Source organism: Crocodylus porosus, unplaced genomic scaffold (genome assembly GCF_001723895.1).
Source record: "Crocodylus porosus isolate Cpor-Errol unplaced genomic scaffold, CroPor_comp1, whole genome shotgun sequence".
Taxonomy (NCBI): domain Eukaryota; kingdom Metazoa; phylum Chordata; order Crocodylia; family Crocodylidae; genus Crocodylus; species Crocodylus porosus.
Window position 1 is genome coordinate 138,649,546 of NW_017728931.1, and position 19,961 is coordinate 138,669,506.

Below are 19,961 nucleotides of genomic sequence, written 5' to 3' on the forward strand. Positions count from 1 at the left end.
TCAAATTTTCTTCCATTTGCCCTATAGCCTTTTCTTATCTGTCACAGTGCCATACTCCTGTGGTATGAAATTGCAAACAAGCGGCTTAGAAAATGCCAGTCTGCAACCTGCGGGTTTTGTATTTGCAAGAATTTTGAAGCAGAAATGTCAATCTTGCGTGTCCCATTTTTATAAGTGATGTCCTCATGCCTATTTAATGTGATAAGCATACTTCCTAGTAGTATCAATCCGTATGTCTCTTCTAAGGCCAAATGTCTTTCATCACTAAAGTCTCTTAAGAGCCCAATCCATCATTGCACATGATAAGCACCCGCATGTATTTGTATTGGCATTTGCACTCCTGCTGTCTTCCCATCTTAAAAACTCTCCCTCCTTTATTTTTAATGGTTGTATAAACTAAGTGTGTGAGAAAAGCCTGGTTTGACAGCCTTGTAAAGTTATGTCTTCTGCTGAGCCCAGCATGTGTGGTCTAGGCTTTCCCATACCGTCCCATTGCAGTGATATGCAGGAAACCAAATCTCTAGGGCTAAGAGACTAATTCAGTCTTCATTGTCAATTCAACCCCTTGACCTCTCTGCTGAGACTTCCAGTAAATGATCCTGCACCACAGCTATTTTAAGTGAGGTGCATGATGAGATGCAGTATGAATTTGTCAGCGTCCTAACCAGGTCAAACCAACCTAATTTCCTTTTATGACAAGATAACAGGCCTTACTAAGAAGCAGAAGACATGATAGAGTTGTGTTGTCTACACTAGAGATCCTCCCTTGCTCGTGAGAATCTCATGAAAGACATATTTTGACTTCTATAAGGCTTCTGATACTAAGACAAATGGTTGAAAAAACTACTCACAAGAGTTTCAGTGGTTCACTCTCCACGGGGAAGGATGTATTAAGTGGGGCTCTGCGGGGTCCCACCTGCCTGCCCAGGTCCCATACGATTATTTTCACTAATTACTTGGCTCATGGGAGAGAGAGCACACTTATTGCACAATAGCAAGACTGGATGGACCGCAAGCAGGTTGGAAGGACAGTATTAGAAGTCAAAAATGATCTGAGCAAATGGAAGAAACAATCCAAAATAAACAGAATGCAATTCAATAAGGCCAAGTACAAACTACACTTAGAGCGCAACCATGTGAATTAGAGATTCAAGATGACAGGTTGGACAGAAAGGCCATGTCCAGATGTGCATGGACGTTTGGTTCTCTGGGGAGAACTAGTGGCAGCATACCTTGTGCCGCTGCTAGTTGTCCCTGGGCCACACGCATGCTAGCGTGCAGCAAATTACCTTGGGTGAGATAGGGGAGGCTGGGGTCAGCACTGGGCTGACCCCAGCAGCCTTACCTGGGGTCAAGCGGGTCTCCCAGGGCTGCAGCAGTGGCGATCCTGCCACATGGAGCCTGTCCGGCAGCAGAGTGCAGCTCCGGGTGGCCAGGCTCCAGCTTCAGGTGGTACGCACTACTACCGCGTGCACGCCACCACCGTGTGCACACCGCCACTTTTTTCCTCGACCCCTGGATATCCAGGAGTCAAAAAACCCCCTCCCCACTGCTCCCTTGCAGCACAAACAATGGAACGTGGGGTATGCGGTGCTGCAGACGTGTCTCCAGCGCCACGTACCGCACAGCGGCACTCATCTGGATGCAGCTAAGGTGTGCGGGAAAGGCTCTGGGGTGATAGCAGACACTGAGAAATCAACAGCATCCCATTGTTAAGAAGGAAGTAAACAGCATGCAGATCTTCAAAAAGGATTATATGAAGTAACCATCCCAGGCACCCCCCAGATAAGACACGTACCTTGTTTTGGCAAGGCAGAATTAAGAAAGATTTTTTTTTTTTTTTTTTTTTTTTAAGTCTTTCAGGCTACACGGCCTCACCTTGGCTCCATATTCTCAGTGGAATTCAGCATCATTTACTCCCTCCTTGCAACTTTAAAGCTTGAACTTGAAGCCTGGCGTAGCCACAGAGCTGCCAAGGCAGTAGCAGCTGTGACAGGGTTAAAGCTGGAGGGACAGGGCGAGTGACTGTGAACTGGACTCTCTACCCCTCCTGCACGCGGGAAGGCAGCACAGCCCCAGCAAGTCATTTCAGTGTCCCTATGCCTCCATTCCCGCACAGAAATCACCTTCCTTGCTTAAAACATCCCTCCCCTCCACTCAGTTTTGTGGGGGGCGCATGTGGTATGCAAGTAAATATGGTCATTCAAAATAGGACTTCTAAATATGTCATTCTGAGCAGATTTTGGAATTGCAGGAGCATTTTGCTTTCCTGCTCCTAATTGAATAGGGATTACACAGCTCATCCTAATTGAGGCTTCTCATGCAGGTGTTGCTGTGTTAGCCAAAAAAAGGAAGAATCCCCTTGTGGCTTTCTTCTTTACGAAAAGCCGGTTTCAGAGCCTCATTCTACAGAGACATTGATCTCGTTACCAAAGAGCTGCTTAAAGACAGAAGCTGGCACGAAGGTGCCTGTTTATCCACACAGCAACACCCTGCTGATACAGTGCTATTGTCTTAACTGCATATTCCTGTCTACACCCGTATTCCAGGTAAAAAAGCCTGGGCATTCATACCCACAGCACGCTTCAGTTTAGATTTCAAACCTTACGTAACTCAAACACAGGTAACTTTGACACAAATTGCAGCAAAAAATTACACCCACCTTTTTTTAGACTGCAGAGAATTGAGCAGGTTCAAGGCTGAGGAGTTGCCATATTCGGCAGTTACAACAAAACTGAACTCTCTTCTGGGTACATTGCAACGATTTTGTAAACCCAAAAGAACTGGGATGTAATCCCATCTTTATTATTGACCTGCTGTGAAACCTGGGGAAAGCCTCACCACCTCTGGGCCTGTTCCCCTCTCAGTCTCTCTCATGCCTAGTTACACAATAAATTCTCCAAAGCTTGGGCTGCCTAGTTGTATTATTTCTGAGCACGGTGGTGTCCCACTTGCAGTTCAGCATTTCAGTGCTGTTTAAAGACAAAAAATGAGATGATTTAACTTGCTGGTAAATCTCAGCTGGCTGCTGGTTGATTTCCATATGACGTACCAGGGAGAGAAATCAGAGAAAATGAGGGTTAGAAGGGACTAGAGGAGATCATCTAGATTTTAGATGACTTGAGGTCCCCCTTCCAACCCTCTTTTTCTCTGATTCTGTGCTCAGATCAAAGTAGGACCATCCCATCTACATCTGCCCAGCCAAGGCTTTATGTACCCAGGTCTTAAAAACCTACTTGGTCACCTCAGTCAGTGTGGTAGAGGTGATATCATTTATTAGAACAACTCAACAGTTGCAAAAAATATATATTTTGCAACTATCCAGTTGGTCTAATAAGAGATATCACCTCTACCAGGCTGACTGCTTTTACCTTTAGACCAACACAGCTACCACCTTTATCTTTGGTCAGCTCTTGGCTTAAACCGAAAGCTAGATTATTTTACAGAAGTTAGGCATTGAAGCTGGCTCCTGGAAAATATACCCTATTTTTCCTAATTTGGCTCAGGTAAGAGTTACAGCGGACTTAGCACATCTGAAAAAACAGGTCACTTACTAGAAATGCAAAAACATAGATCTCTTGGTTCAGATATGATACCTTTTATTAGACCAACTTCAAAGGCATAATTTCTGAACCAAGAGATCTAGATTTTTGTATTTTTTTGTCTCAGAGCAACACAGCTACCAAATACATCCCTGGTCACTTGCTAGGGTATTTTAAATGCACTATTTTCCCACTTGAGTGCTCAAAGTTAGGCCCTTAAGAAAGAAGAACAGGTTTTATTGCCGGAAGTGTCAAATATTAAGTGAAGATAACAAAAGAATGCCCTTTTTCCTCCTTAACTGATAATCAACCCTCATCCTTCTCACCCTTTGTTTAAGCATTACCCATGTATCCCCTAAGTGTTACAACAAAAAAAGCAATGCATTGCTTCAACACATCCAGCTCAGGAAGTGGTAATAGATGTTTAGACAGTAAAGGTTGAAGATGCAGATCTGAAGGCAAGGTTCTTCAGATACATGCGGTATCTTATTAGACCAAATAAATAGTTGGGGAAATTGTTCTTTACAAGCTTTTGGGCACAAACACCCTTTGTCAGGCATTGGGAGACTGCTGATGTTATGCGTTCTCCAGGGTAGAAAAGTTGGGATGGGCAATTTGAGAAGTTACTACAAAAAGGTGTGATAAAAAACTGTTGCTAATGTCGGACGGAAAAAGGTAGAGAGAAGATGAACTGAACACGTGGTAAAAATAACAGGGCCAGATTTTAAAATGGAATTGAGGCACCTATATCTTACTGATTCAATGGAAGTTCAGAAGTTAAATACTTTTGACACTTGTCTTGAGGGACCAATTGGCTAGTACAGCAATGGGGAGACTTGAATATTTCCAAACAAACCTAGAACTTTTACAAACTAAATTGTTAAAGCATCATTTCTCTATTTGTGCTCCAAAAGGATATGTGGCTAGCTTAAAGACTTGAAACTCTGAAAAATGACCAAACACACTGGACTGAATACAGTGAATCACGGTAATTTAGAACCATGATGCTTTTAGTATTAGTATTAGTATTGTTATAGCATGTATTCAGTCCCAGTCATGAACCTGAGCGCTACTGTAATGTGCATTTGTACAGTACTCAAAGACCATTTATCTAGAAGAAAGTGACTAAACTGATATCTTTAGGCCCGTGCAATAGTTTGTGAACAGATTTCTTTTAATTCCTGTGTGACTTAAAAAATCTAATTAGTTAAAACTAGCCTCTGTCCAATGCAAACATTGTTACATTCCTGTAGATTATTGCTGTAAACCTTTTGGAACAAATAATACCAGTAAGATCTTTACAGCTGTGTGAATGGAGAGGGGGTATTCAAATCAAAGTAATACAAAAATTGTGTACAATTATCTGGGGGCCTCAGAGAAGCAGCAGGTTTAAGGGAAACAGAAATTACATGGAAAGGAACTTGAAAGAGGCACAAAGATAAAAGCAGAAAGGGAAACAAAGCAGAGACTGGCATCATTATAGTGGGCAAGATGGGCATTTTGCTTTGTGAGCACAGAGCCCCAAGCTGATCTAACCACTTAGGCTGATAATTCCCCCTGCAATGATGAGCAATTGATGCTCAGACCCATCACTTGATAAGACCGGGGCTTTCAGTAGCTCTGATACCAGGAAAAAGGAAGGGGAAGAGCAAGTTCAAGTTTTGTGTTTTGGGAAGCCACAGAACAGTGACAGTACCCCTATAAATTTAAGAAGTGCCTGTGGCCAGTAAAATTAGGGCATTAGTATTTATTGAAGCAAGAGACATTAGTATGTCATATTGCTTAAAAGACTTCTGAGGCCAGGGTCAGCTAATTAAATTGGATGCCAATGTCAGGGCATCTTTATAGTTCCAATGATTATTCTAACGATTTGACTTTAACTAATAAAATATAAGCCTTTATCTGGATTTAATGAATCTCCTCATTTCAGACACAGGATACTCAAAGCCCAGCCAAGGTTCTCCAAGGTCACAGAGCAAATTAATGCAGAACTGAAAACAGAATTCAGATTTTCTGTCCCTGCTTTCATCATAGACAAGGCTACTTCTCAACCAAGGACAAGTCATTCATGACTGGAGTCAAGGTTTCTGGACCAGATTCCGATTGTTGCCAGTAAAGCCTGTCTACACTGCCCCCATACCAAGATCACAAGCAGAGATGAGAAGTGAGCTCTGCCCACTTGCTCCTGCTCAGCGTATGCCAAAGCCTGGAAACTAGGCAGTGTAGCCAACTCTTTGCAGGTCTTGATCATGTGCCAGGAAGCAGGCCTGAAACAAGAAAGCTGGAGAAGGCCCAAGCACATGCTCAGAACCATGCTAAATCCTCTACACAGTCTAAACTTCCTGGCTTTGGCAGACATTGGGCGAGAGTGAGGGAGAAGGGTATGTTTCTTCACTGCACTCCCAGGTTTGCCAGAAGTGGCATAGGCATGGCCATGGAGCCTGTAACAGCACGGTCATATGCACTCTATGTTTGGTTTACAGGGATGATCCTTTCGGCTAGAAAAGCCATTTTTAAACAATAAAGAAGCAGACACACACACTTAGTAACACACAAAGTTTTCTTTAAAAAAAAAACAAACAAACAAAAAAACAACCTGTAAACAGGAAACGAAGATTTGTAGAGACTGATGGCAAAATAAACAGACAAAATATGCGCAAAAAAACAAAAACAAGAGTTTGTTTTATAGGGGTCAGCTGATAAAATTAAAAATGGCAATGACTTAAAATATTAACAGCATGGCTCAAGTACTGCTCTACACCCAATAAAATACATGTACACAAGGGGAAAAAGACACCTGTAGCTCCACATCCACAAGCTAGACTGTTCTCAAGCTGGTATCGAATTCATATTTTGTATGATTCCAGTGGCACTTCTACCATAATCTGTATGCTTCATCCCTCTGCATCTGGTAACGGAAAAATTCTCTGATCCAATGCACATGCTGTTTCATAAAACAAGGTAGTGGCTGCTATGTGCAATTCAAACCAAGGAAGAAACACGCTTTTTGGTGTTTTTTTGTCAACTGTGAATCTTTTGTATTCACATACTAAGATTTTTTTTCCCATCACACTGTATTGCAAAGTGAGTGCAAACTGCTAGGCTCTTTTAAATGCAAAACAGAATTACAAGTGTCATAAAAATCATTAAAAAAATCATTTAAACAATTGGTGAACATATTTGATGTTGGTAAACTGAGAAACAGTTAACCGCCTAGAACCAAATATGATGAAGACACGATCCTCAAGTTCTACACACAGCAATTTAATACCAGCCTGCACTTCTGCTGGACCAGCCCTTGCTCTTTCAAGCAAAGATTACACATAATGCCTGACAGTGTGAAATGTCTTGTGAAGTGTCCACTCAAGAGACCAAACTCATTCATATTACATACAATGGTTAGAAGATTTGAATGGGTTCCTCTTTTCTGTATTCCTGGGTTTAAAATTATAAAATTGCACCCACCCTGAACCAACAGAAAAAAGGGATTTTGAAACCTTCTCTTATCAAGTCTCTCTTCAGGTTTTAGGGTTCAGTGTTTTCCTCTAAAACAAGTCCTCAGTGAGTCAGAAGAGAACAGACAAGTGGCTGACTGTCCAAAATCCCCTCATCACTTTGGATTATGGAAACTGGTGGTTTAGGAGCAGAGTAGAGATTTCAGCAGGAAAAAGGAGCATCAGAGCCCACAGTCCTTTCCCAAAGTTTGATGCTTACCGCAAATGCAGCACAACGGGCTCCATACTAACGCACTTGAATAAGGTAACCGGAAACACACATAAAGCATCTCCTCAGCACTGGGTTTCAAAAGTGCAATTATTTAAAAGCAACAAAAAGAAAAATAAAAAACCCCAGGATTCCCAATCAGTAACCAGAACTTGTCTGATTCAACACACACAGATGTGAATCTTATTTTCAAGGGACTTTCTATTACCAAAAATAAGTGTCAGACTCAACGAATGTGAGAATCCATTTAAGGAGGCTTGTTTCCAGTTTGCTAGGAATGCTGCTGTCTCCTCTCTCCCCAGCCCAGAGCTGAACATGTGATGCCAAAACAGTGACACCTTGAGCTAGGTTATTTTTTGTTGTTGTTAAATCAGACTTGCTCTGCTAGATCCAGTACTCTGAACTTATCCAGGTTGTAGAAGCAAGCCTTCACCACTCGGCCACCAAAGTACCTTCCATTTAGATCCACAACAGCTGAAATCCAAGAGAAAAACAGGTTGTTAAATACTGATTTAGCAAGATAAGCAATTCTGTGGCTAAATGCCATTTTATTTAAAAAAATAAACCTGTTTTAAGCAAGTCAACATCCTGAAACAGGAAATTACAGTGCAAACTCTCTTACCCTTAATGGCTGATTCAACCCTCTCAAACTCTAAAAATATTCTCACAGCTTCATCATCGGCTGCACCTGGAATCTGAAAAAAGGGGCAAGTTGATCAGAATGACAAAAATACAGCTTTAAACATTGGGCTTTACAGGAAGAGTAAAAGAAAGATCAGAGGAGGGGCAAACCAGGTGTGGTGCGGTCGGCAAACTGATATAATACTCAGTGCTGCCAACCTGCTGCAAGTCATACTCTTCAACCACAATCTGGATACACTGTGGTTTTAGCTGCAGGAAGGAAATGGCCTCAACAACACAAAGCTAAGAGTTTCTGGCTAGTTCCTAAAAGGTTAAAAATCTTTCAGATATGTGGTGAAGGAAACTGCAAATTATTTCTTACCTCAAAGATGACACATTTCCCAACTTTCCCATATTTTTCACACTCTTCCTTTGTTTCAACTTCCAGATCTTCATCGACCTCTCCTGCCCCCACCATATTCTGCAAGTAAAGGAAGAAAAGGCAGTTCAACAGATGAATCTTGAACTGTTAGGTACACTTCCATCAAAAGAGTATTTTACTGAAACCAGGAATGAACTGTAAGCATCAGCATAAGTCACAATTCTAGCATCAAAACAGTATTATATGGTGCCCTGGCCCTAAAACGCTATCTTTGATTATTTCTTTTATAGAGCCAAAGTCACATTAACCAAAATACAGACTAATACAGCACAAACAAGCTGTGCTATAATATATTCTACTCTAACGGAGTAAATTTTGAACAAAGCTTTATGCTCCTGAGGTATTTCAAAACTGGAAATAAACCCCTAAGAAATTCTCCCTTCTACCCATACATCAAGACTCACAGATCATAGGGATTAAAGTAACTACTGGATACACTCCAAAGCAAATAAAGAATCACAGTACTGCCCTAGGTGAGGCTGTGATCTATTTACACTGCACTGGCCCACCATAGGAGGAGAAAGATTTATGTTTTAACTGTAGTCAAAGAAACCATAGGTGCGAAGATACAAAGTTACACATCCCTCAACTCACCCTTAGTAAAACCACTTTAGTTGGACACTTCAGTATCTCTGTTAATGGATTTGAATCAGATTTCTTCCCCACATCTAACAGAGAGAGAGAGAGAGGTAAGTCACAGCACACAGTTTTAAAACATCTTTTTATTTGGGAGTCCTATATTGGACTTGTTCTATACATCCATATTTAAGTTGTGAACAACCACATGGAGTCTCTCAAATATCAATCGCTACGTAACAGCCTTTCACTGAACTAAGCTGCAGCACTGAGATTTGGAACTGCTGCAACTGCTGGCTGTGTTTTAGCAAGCAATCCAGATCGCTGCAATGGCACAGAAGTAAAGCCGAAATACAGACTCTGCAATAAGCCGTTATTACATATACTACGGCCAGATGGAAAATGTCCTTGGCCTTATTCTTGGCTTTGTTCCCTCCCTTCCTGATCCCCTCCAAACCTGACTATGGTTGGGAGCAATAGAGAAGTAGAAACTATACCCATGGTATAGCCTACTGAGAAAAAGCCAGCATGTGCAGGAAGGATATTTTAAACAGGGGGGAAAATGGCAAGAAGAAACAGGAAAAGCCCTCACTGAACTAAGGAAAGGGTGAAGGATAAACAGAAGGCAGTGATGGAGAAGAGAATAAAGGGCTGAAAATAATTAGATCAGCAGGAACCAGTGTGGTTGTTAAAAATTAGATTCTTTCATTTCTACAAAAGTAAACGTTGCCAAGCAATTTCTGACAAGCAGCCCACATTTGAGGGAATGGGATAAAATAGAAACAAGAGATAACTCTGAGTCTAATGATTTAAATTCCTCCTCCGTTTGTTGTACTCCCCTCCCCTTCCCTGTGGAATGGAATCGAGTTACCTTTATCTGTAACTTCACCGATAATGATCTTGCCGCCCCTCTTGCTTGTTTTCTCTACTGACAACGCAGTGCTTAGCCCTTGTTCATGCTTCCCCAGCCCTTGTCCCTCTCTGAAACCATACTTTTGCATGATTTTGTGCGCTACTGTGCCTCTGCAGAGAGAAAAAGGAAAGATTTGTAAGCACTCGTTTGATTTTTGAAACAACATTCTCAACTCACTTTGCAGGAGCACTAAAGGAAAATCAACATAGGCCAAAGCATTAAGTAAGCTTCAGACGCTGCATTTCAACACCCAGTGTTGGACACAGATGGCACTCACACTTGCTGTCAGGAAGCTGGCACAAAAGAATGATACAATCCACATCTTAGCTTAGCAGTACTGTGATATTTAAGAATATAGAAAATATTCTAACTCCTAAAAGCTTGTTAAATGCAGCCTGAATATTTAGAAAAGGTCACCATCAATCCATATCACCACATTTTACAAACATTGGCCACACAGTACAAGGAAATAGGTACAGACAAGTTGAATACCACATTTTTTCGAATGCAAGATGAATTCAACCATTTCCCCCCACAACACAGGGAACAAAGCCTCTCATCTTAAATTCAAGTACAAGCTGTGGGTGGGGAGGGAGGGGGAAAGGACAGGCGGCAGCTGCCTGGCCCAGAGCTGGGTTGGGGCCAGAATCAAACCTGCAGCAGCTGCCTGCCTGCCCTCCCTCCACCAGCCTTCTGCCCTCTCCTCTACCCCTCTGGTCTATCATCAGGCAGAGGCTGCACAGGGGACAGAGGCTGCAGGAAGGGCACAGGCACAGTCAGCAGAGGGCAGGCTGCCAGGCGGGACAAGTGGTCCCCAGCTGCCTGCCCCCCTACTGTAGCAGTGTCAGGGCTGGGGGGAAGAGGGGTATATTTAAGATGACCTCCCCAATAATTTGTTATAATTTTCTATGTATAGAATCTAATTAATAAGTTTTCAATAATCTAATTATTGGGGGGTCATCTTAAATTTTAAGTCATCTTGGATTCAGGGAAATACAGCAACAAAATTGCTTACATTATGTTAGATAGAGCTGGACGTTCATGCCATAGAAACTGGCAGCTTTTGGGTTCAAAAACCCTTCGCCGGGCTAAGGAAGTTTCAGCAGTTGGTGCGTGCTCTTCCTAGATGGAATGAAAAATAAAGAAGCCAGGCTAGGCTGCCTTATATGCATACCATGGACCAGCCTCTGGCTTCTTTACTTTTCATTCCATCTAGGAAGAGCACACGCTAACTGCTGAAACTTCCTTAGCCTGACGAAGGTTTTTTTGAACCTGAAAGCTTGCTTAATAATTTTTTCTAACTATTTAAGTTGATCTAATAAAAGATATCAGATTCACCCAAAGAACCTTGCCTGCTTGTATACTTTATTACCTGTTGGGAGGAACTACATGTATACACCTTAAAGTAATGCATGCAATGACTGCCTTCTTTATGCTGATAAGCATTTAAACTTTGCCATCTCCCCTCAACATCCTGTAAGCTATTTCCCATCAAATGTTAAACATATTTACCCCATGTTAGCAAGGAAAGAATTACTAGGTCCTGTTGGGGACCGTGGTCTTTCTGGCTCATCATACACTGGAGGAGGGATAGCTGCTTTAGCAGACGGAGCACGAGGTCTTGCCTCCTCTTCAAATGGAAATGATGTTACAGCTGGAAGAAATAAGGCATATGCTGTTTAGTCAAAATTCATTTGGATGAACTATATATTCAACTCTGCCTACTCTCAGATCTCCCATGAATATAACTTGGACCTAACTCCTGTTTATGCCAAGGCCTCTTCACATGCAAATTGCATTTTGCATCTCCTTTAAGGCCTCTTACACTTCCAGAGTAAGACAAAGTAGTCTTTGTGCAAACAAAACTCAGACCACACGTCTGCCTAGCCCACACTGCTTACATCATCTGCCTCCATTATTAGTAACTGGATTTAAACTCTGAAATGTTTGGAAGATTATTTGTATGGTATACAACACTGAGTTTGTTTCCATGGGTAGCAATGGCTCCAAAAACTCTCCTTATCAGTCTTTTACTAGTTTGCAGATCGGAGAACAGAAGTCTGAAGAGGTCATTTCCTCTTAGTGAGTCTTCTGGGGAGAGGAGAACCAAACTTAAGCGCTCTTTCATCAGAAACAGAATTAGGAATATACAATTTAGCAACTGAAACCTATACCCTCATGCAATGGATGAACTACTACAACTGATGCTGTTTCAGAAACATTTCAGTAAAATACTCATCTGCTGTTACTGACAGCTTTTAAAACAACAGCTTTCCCTGTCAGACATACAATCACAGATGAGTGGAAGACAGAACATCAGCCTCATAAATCAAAATAAGAATCTGTCAAAACTAAAGAAAGCAACAAACCAGACTGAAGGCATTATAAGAAATTTAGTTCACAACTGGATTTCACATTGGATAGTTTGTCTATAGGCTTTATGCTATGATTCCTTTTCAAAGGGATTACTATTTGTACCCTGGCAAATAACTGGCAAAAAGTCAACCAGCCTTACATTTTGGGGAAATCCTAGAAAATGAGAGAAAGGACAAGTCCATCTGCTATACAAGATCATTTGCTACAGCAACATTTTCCCTGGCTTGTCCAATCCACTTGTGTCACAACTAATATGGCTTACAGTAGGTTCCCTTATAAGACCATTTCACACTTTACTAGCTTTCACCCTTAGGTTATTTTTTCTGATTGCCTGCCTATATTTGCCTTTCCTTGATTGTATTCAATTCCTCTTAATGATACGCCTTAAACAGCTCCTCTCTGTCTAATGTTTACACACTTCAAATACATGTATCCCCACCTCATTTAACCAAACTTTACATATTTATTTGTTTAAAGTTCTTATAAATCAGTTCAGGAATTCCAAAAGGAAAGAGCTCTTTATGAGTACAGAATTCTCAAATACACTCATATTTACAGTAATCCATATAACAAGCTGCTAGTGGTCTTAAATTAAAAACGAAAGCAACAAAACAAAATGGCCCAGTATTCTCAGCTCTCCTAGTGCAGTTATGCCACCTAGCGGCCCAATGCATAACACAACCCTGTCTTTCCATCTAAATTTGCTGAGAAACTGCAAACCACATCAAGCCTTCACTTTACAAGGGGTAACATTCTCTCTTTATATGCAGCCCCTTGAAAAAGACTATGCAGAAGGGTACTCCGCAATGTTGGGGAAGAAAAATAGCCCACAATCTAGAGCGGGACAGCTCTGCAGCTCAAGGTCTACCCGTAGAAATCTATTCCTAGCACTCTCCACAATGTGTAAAATAAAAACGGTGGATGTGATGCGTATCATCACGGGTCTGCCAGCCAAGCCCTTCTCCAGCAATGCAAAGAACCCCCGTGAAGAACAACTCTGAAGCGCATACATTTCCTGCAGGGGCTCCCAGCAGTCCCCTCCCATAGGACCTGCACTGGTTCCACTGAAGCCAGTAATTTTCATACTTGTGAGAAGACAACAGTGCATTCTGTCTACAGCTAGTAAAAAGATCAAGTAGGAATTAATGCATTCGCCAGGCTCAGAGAACGTAAATGTTAATGCTACTGATCTGCATTATACTTACGTTCCTTGTCCTTTTCAACAAGGGAAGTAGGTGGTGCAATGGCAGCTCCGCCCATACCTGCAAACAAAATTAGCAGTCACATGAATGTAGATGTACATTCATCAGATGGTGTGTTTTGTCAGGCGGGATAATAAATCTCATCAGTGCAGTGACTGAAGCTCAAACATACGTACCTGCAGGACCCCTACAAGTCCTCAGTGCTCACATTTTTTCCTCTCAATGTCAATAAAAGAATAAGCTCCAAAGTAAAAATAAAAACAAACTGACTGGAAATCTGAGTGCAGATAATTGGTATCTGTCATTAACAAAGTCATCAATTAATTATGCAATTAAGTTGCCTTAAACTGGTGTCCTGACTTTATTAAAATCTGTATCTACTCTAAGGTTAATTGGCAATAATGAAGCTGACAAAACACTTTTTTCCCCAAAACAATTCAGGCAGGGATAGGAAAAAGAAGGGCTTTAAAGCTATGAAATCCTTAATGGCAAAGTAGGTCTAAACATAAAAGGCATAAATTATCAATTTGTTACACATGCGTCTGGGTTATCCATGTAAATTTGCTACCGTAATTCAGACCAGCTAAGGTTTACTTTGCTACTTTGTCAACGCTCGAACCACAGACATATATTTTACCATTTAGCTCCCAAAGGTTTAAGAAGTAAAAGTGATCGTTACAGTCATTAAGCTTAATCTGAAAAATAAGCCGTGACAGTGATCTCATTTCTCCTCTTCACTGGAATTTACATTTAGAAATCTACAAACTAGTGTAAAAAGGGTGTTTCACGGGTACTTAGGTTGGTGTTTCCCCCCTCCCCCTGTGAAGAAAAGAAAAGACGTTTTATTACTATAGCAGCCACTTCATAATAAGTGACCAATGTATTCTAGAGCTCCAAGGGGAACTGGACTTCTTGAATGAGGTAAAAGAAAGGCAGCTGGCACAAGAACACAGAGCCGGACTGCAAAGCCTTTGATTTACCCAAAGAAAAGAGTTTAGACAAATCCTTCTCCCTCTTACTTCTTTTCCTTCTCTCCCTTTCATAGTCTTCATCTTCATCAGAATCTGGATCTGGTCTTCTTGAAAACCCACTGGCTTCATGCCTGTCTTTACGTCTCCTAAAAATGAGAACAGGAATTACAATAAGAAGTTGTTCTTTCCTTACATTTCAAAGACCTATTTGTTGAGTGAGTTATATCATTGTTTTCTAATCTGCACTCTATAACATCCCTATCATCAGCTAGAGCTACCTGAGGTATCTAAGGTAAGCAGCCTTTCATTCATTGTAACTTGATTTTACTTTTTTTAACACGATTCCTTCCTGGAAAAATAATTTTAAAACATCAGACAAGCCCACAAACAGCTTCATCCTTACACATGCTGAAATTAAGCCAATTAGAATGCATGAGAATGAGCACCCGCATTCAAATATCTGTGTGCAGCATCTGCTTAAGCTCAGATAGTTACAGTGGAAGAAACACAGAAAGAAATTACAAAGGATATAACCAAAGATGCTAGCTCGCCATCCTGCTTTACTAGCATTTCTGCTGAATGCCACATGGACTCCTAAATGGATTGGGATCATTAATTTATAATCAACTGAAACATTCATTATGTAAGCTCCAACTGACAACAGCCTGACAATTAGGATGGAAAAAAAAAAAACCTTTTGAAAATTTGTTTCGAAACCAGGTTATATAATTTACATAATATACTGGACATTCTTTTTAAAATAATATAAAATTATTCTGGATTCTGAAATTATTAACAGCATTCTTTTAAAAAATAAAGGAAAGGTACCTATGCATCATGTAGCTGTTCACATAGTTTTAGAAATAAGTTAGACAGGGATTTGTATGGGATGGTCTGGAAAGGGATGGTCTTGCAGCGGGTTGGATTAGATGACCTCCAGAGGTCCCTACAAGCCCTACTATCTATGATTCTCTGATAAAATCAGAGAAAATTAGTGTTGGAAGGGCTCAAAGCAGGATCATCCCCAACTAGATCATCCCAGCCAAGGCCTTGTCTGGCCACATCTTAAAAATCTTCAGATGGAGATTTGAGAACCTCTCTGGGCAACCTTTTCCAGTGTTTTACTACCCTCCTAGTGGGAAAATCCTTCCTAATATCTACCCTCAACTTCCTTTGCTGCAACTTGAGCCCATTGCTCCTTGTTCTGTCATCTGTCACCACTGAGGACAGTCCAGCTCCATCCACCTTGGAACCCCCCGGCAGGGAGTTGAAGGCTGCTATTAAGTCCTCCCTCAGTCTACTCTTCTCTAAACTAATAACCCCAGTTCTCTCAGCCTCTCTTCATAAGTCATGTTCCCCAGCCCCTGAACCATTTTTCACTGCACTCCACTGGACTCGCTCCAATTTGTCCAAATCCCTTCTGGAGTGAGGGGCCCAAACTGGACCCCACCAGTGCTGTGGCCTCACCAGTACTGAATAAAGGGGAATAATCACTTCCCTCAATCTGCTGTCAATGCTTCTCCTAATGCAGCCCAGTATGCCATTAGCCTTCTCAAATAGGACACACTGCTGGCTCATATCCACCTTATTATCGACTGTAACCCCCAGGTCCTTTTCTGCAGAACTGCTGCCCAGTCAGTCAGCCCCCAGCCTGTACCAGTACCTGGGACTGCTCTGTCCTAAGTGCAGGACTTGTTGAACTGCATGAGATTTCTTTGGTTCCAATCTTCCAATTTGTTAAAGTCTCTGTAATTCCTAGCCTTATCTTCCAGCATATCTACTACTCCCCTCAGCTTGGTGTCATCTGCAAACCTACTAAAGGTACACTCCTTCCCATCCTTAAAACATTAACAAATTATACAGCCTCAAAGGGGAAAGGCTGTATTCTCAGCATAGGCACCAAAACTGTCCTATGAGGTGCTAAGAATAATAGTTCTGCAGGTAAGCATCACCAAGGGACTCGACAAGCCAAAATCAAGAGAATCATGTATTTAAGGTACAGTATTTCCCAATATATTTTCTAGATCCTCCTGTACTCAAGTATATGAGCTGCCCTAATAAAACGTATGCTTACTGCAGCTTTATGTATTTTAATCTCACAGTGAAATCTTGATTAATCATTTTAAATATGGATTGTTTGATATTTCAGATCCATCAGCTTATTATGGGTTTTTTTCCTTTTTCTTTGAGTTCATATAAAATAAAAAGAAGCTACTATAAAGCGATCAAGGGATGCACTGCAAGGTAAAAAAGAAGAAGAAACCAATAGTGAAACTGGTAATATTTATCCACATTTCTGTAACCATTCATGCCAATGAAAGACCAGCATGGAAGGACAGTAGGGACCCTCAGGCAATCCTCTTTCACTATGACTGTAGCTAGAAGAGGAAGGATTCTAACTGACTAGAAAGGCTGTGCGAATTAGTTTATGTAGGAGTCTGGGTTATCCTTCCTGCTATTATTGGCTTTGCATGATTCACACCATAATAAATGGAGTCCATTATGTACATTATGAACTGAATGCATTTTCAATAATTCATTAAAATGGTTGGCAATTATTTTCCCAACCAGCCCATAAAATTAATCTAACTTAAAATACACTAATTCAGAAACCAGAGCAGTTGAGTGAATGGACTCAGGAATATTTTCTTATGTTTCAAGGAGCCATGAATAAGAAATATTAACATGCAATTAATTTACTTTGACTAACTGGCTGGATATCAAAAATATTTCCCCTTAGGAATACAACTGAAAACCTTACTTTTCTCTTTCTTCAATCTCTTTTTGCCTCTCCAGCTCTCGCTGTCGCTGTCGTTCCTCCCTCTGACGTTTTACTACCTTCTCATAATCATTGGGAAACATAGGATCATATTCATCAGCCAAAGGAATCAACACGTCTCCTGCAGAAAAACCACTAGGTACAGGATCCTGCAGAAAAAAAAAAAATAGTTATCAATGAAACTGTTCAGCTAAGAGCTGCAAATAACATCAGAGAATCTAAGAAAAACAGGGCAGGAAAGAACCTCAGAGGTCATCCAGTCCAACTCTTTGCTCAAGACGGCTCATCCAGTCCAAACCTTTGCTCTGGCTAAATCAGACTACTCTTTGTCTAACCGGCTTTTTTAAAAACTTCCCAGGATGCAGATTTCACAACTTAATCTGTTCACAGGCTTAACCATCCTCATAATTAGAAACTTCTTCCTATTATCCAACCTAAATTTTCCTTGCTACAATTTAAAACCGTTATCCCTTGTCCTGTCCCGTGCAACCACACAGCCTAGTTTATCATTATCTTGTTAATCGTCATCCTTTAGTTTTTGAAGACTCATCAAATCCCTCCTCAATCTTCTCTTCTCCAGACTAAGGGCTTGGACAAACATTCAGTTTCTCCAGGGAAAGTCCCTGCTCCCTCTAGAGAAATCATAGGCATATGCAAATTGTAATTTTTCTCCTAAAGTAAAAGTGGCCACTCTGGGAGAAAAATAATTTGAGAACAACCTAAGTGGACTAGCTCCCGGAGAATCTCTCTCTGAAGACAGAACTCCTGTATGAACAGCCAGCATGCTTTACAATTTCTCTCTCCCCTCCTATCTGGGGAGGGAGAGCATGTCAGTAGGGGTGCACCAAAAAAGATTTTTTGGGACAATACTGATGGCCAATTATTAATGAGCCATATTGGCCAATACTGCTTCAAGTGCCAATACATGGCCCGGCAGCTTGGAGAACAGCACCAGGCCAGTAAGTATGTGGGGGGGTTGGAGTGTTAGGGGGACAGATCAAGGACCCCGCAGTGAGGGAGAGAGTGGGACTGAAGCAGGCGCTTCACACCAAGGGTGAGGTGGGGCACATGACAGAGCCATGAGCAGCTCATCCAAAGGATGTGGGGTGGAGGGCTCCCACTGCTGCATGCATCCCTGGGGGAGACATGGGGGCATATGCCCCCCAGATCTGTGTGCAGGGCAAGGGCGGACTGCGTGCTGCATGCATGGGGCCAGAGGCTGCGCCAGGTTCTTCCAGGCAGGCGAAGGGCTGGGCCAAGATTAGGCTCAGAGCAGGCAGCAGCGGCACTGGGAGGGGGGTTATGGCAAATTTTGGGGTGACTGTAGCCTACTCCATAGCACCCCTTCCCAGTGCCACCACTGTCCACCCCGCCCGCCTCAAGCATAGCCCCAGCCCAGTCCCCCTACCTGAAAGGGCCCAGCGTCGGTCACAAATGTGCAACTCGCCCTTGCCCTGCATGCAGAACTGGGGGTGCACATGTCCCCCATGGCTCCCTCGGAGATGCACACAGTAGCGAGAGCTACCCCCTGCATCCCCAGATGAGCCGCACCTCCACTGTGCCCTAACCCAGCTGTGCAGCCCCTGCCTCTGCCCCAGTCACACTCCTTCCTTCACCACAGGGGCCTCAATCTGCTCCACCCCGCACCCCTTCCCTCTGCCCCAGCCCTTCCCCCCAGCAGACATACCGGCCTGACACTGCTCTCTAAGCTGCAGAGCCGCACTCTTGCCTGCATGCGTGCACACAGTATTTATTGGCAACATCAGCCAAAAAAATCCAATTGTCAATAACATCAATTTTCCTTTTATTGGTTCTGATACGATATGGACCGATGTATCAGTGCACCTCTGTGTGTCAGTCCCAGCCAAGCGGCCAGCAGAACACAGTGCATAGACCCCGCTCCCACCTTCTCTGACCCCGACAATCCCTGCCTACTTTCAGCTGAAAAAAAAAAAAAAAAAAAGCCTGCAAAGCTCTCTGGGCTGCTCTAGGAACCCCCAACAGCCCAGCACCCGCACTGGAGGCTCATTGCTTCTCCATTTGAACTTCTGTACAGGTCAGTTTCTCTCTCAGGATGGCTTGAATGTGGATGATTTGAATGTGTGTACACAGCCCGAGTAACCCCGGTTCTTCCAACATTTCCTCGTAAATTCTGTTTTCTAGATTGCATTATGGCTCCAATTGGCCTAAAGCAGGCAGGAGCTGCCTCATGCTGTGTAGCTCTTCCCAGTCCACCCCACACTAATGTTTCTTCAAGACACAGGCACATGGGTGGAAAGGTCCCGAGTGCTTCTTTAGGGGAGGAGCTTGGGGCAAGGAAGAGGGCACCAGGAAAGGAGACAACATGTGCCAGCTCAAAGCCCTAATGCAGGAAGTGTGCATGCAGGGCAACTTTATCTGGCTGTTGCCACGTGGCAGCAAGTGCCTGCACTGCAGCACCCTGAGAACCACTGCAATAGAATGTGAAGTCCTGGCCTCAATGAAGTCAATGGAAGCTTCTCCACTGACTTAAAAGCCAAAGTTTTACGCAAGGTTTCTTTTCTCTCTGCAAACAGAAAATAACAGATCTGTCAAACTAGCATAATTAAGAATGCTTTCACGTATTTTGGAAAAGATACACCTGTTACTATCTACTGATCTGCTGTGGACCAACACTACTGTATTTACTTGATTCTACAATTAAGCCCTCCCCATTTAACATGAAGGAAAAAGCCCCTTGTCGTCTTATAGTTTCATAGTTTCTAGGGTTGGAAGGGACCTGAGCAGATCATCTAGTCCGACCCCCTGCCATGGCAGGAAAGAATACTGGGGTCAAA

The 19,961-nt window shown here is 42.3% G+C and overlaps 1 protein-coding gene across 2 annotated transcripts in view; it reads right to left on the reverse strand.

The window, feature by feature from the left end:
* Positions 1-6,084: 6,084 nt before the first annotated feature.
* Positions 6,085-19,961, reverse strand: part of RBM17 (RNA binding motif protein 17) — a 21,654-nt gene continuing 7,777 nt past the window's right edge. For both annotated transcript variants that reach the window (XM_019543758.1, XM_019543757.1), the window contains exons 4-12: positions 17,128-17,294; positions 14,415-14,512; positions 13,399-13,455; positions 11,330-11,471; positions 9,776-9,927; positions 8,923-8,996; positions 8,269-8,367; positions 7,888-7,960; positions 6,085-7,739 (exon numbers count right to left, since the gene is read on the reverse strand). In XM_019543758.1, coding sequence (XP_019399303.1) covers positions 7,636-7,739; positions 7,888-7,960; positions 8,269-8,367; positions 8,923-8,996; positions 9,776-9,927; positions 11,330-11,471; positions 13,399-13,455; positions 14,415-14,512; positions 17,128-17,294 — 966 coding nt within the window. In that variant the 3' untranslated portion in view covers positions 6,085-7,635. The remainder of the gene's footprint in view (positions 7,740-7,887; positions 7,961-8,268; positions 8,368-8,922; positions 8,997-9,775; positions 9,928-11,329; positions 11,472-13,398; positions 13,456-14,414; positions 14,513-17,127; positions 17,295-19,961) is intronic.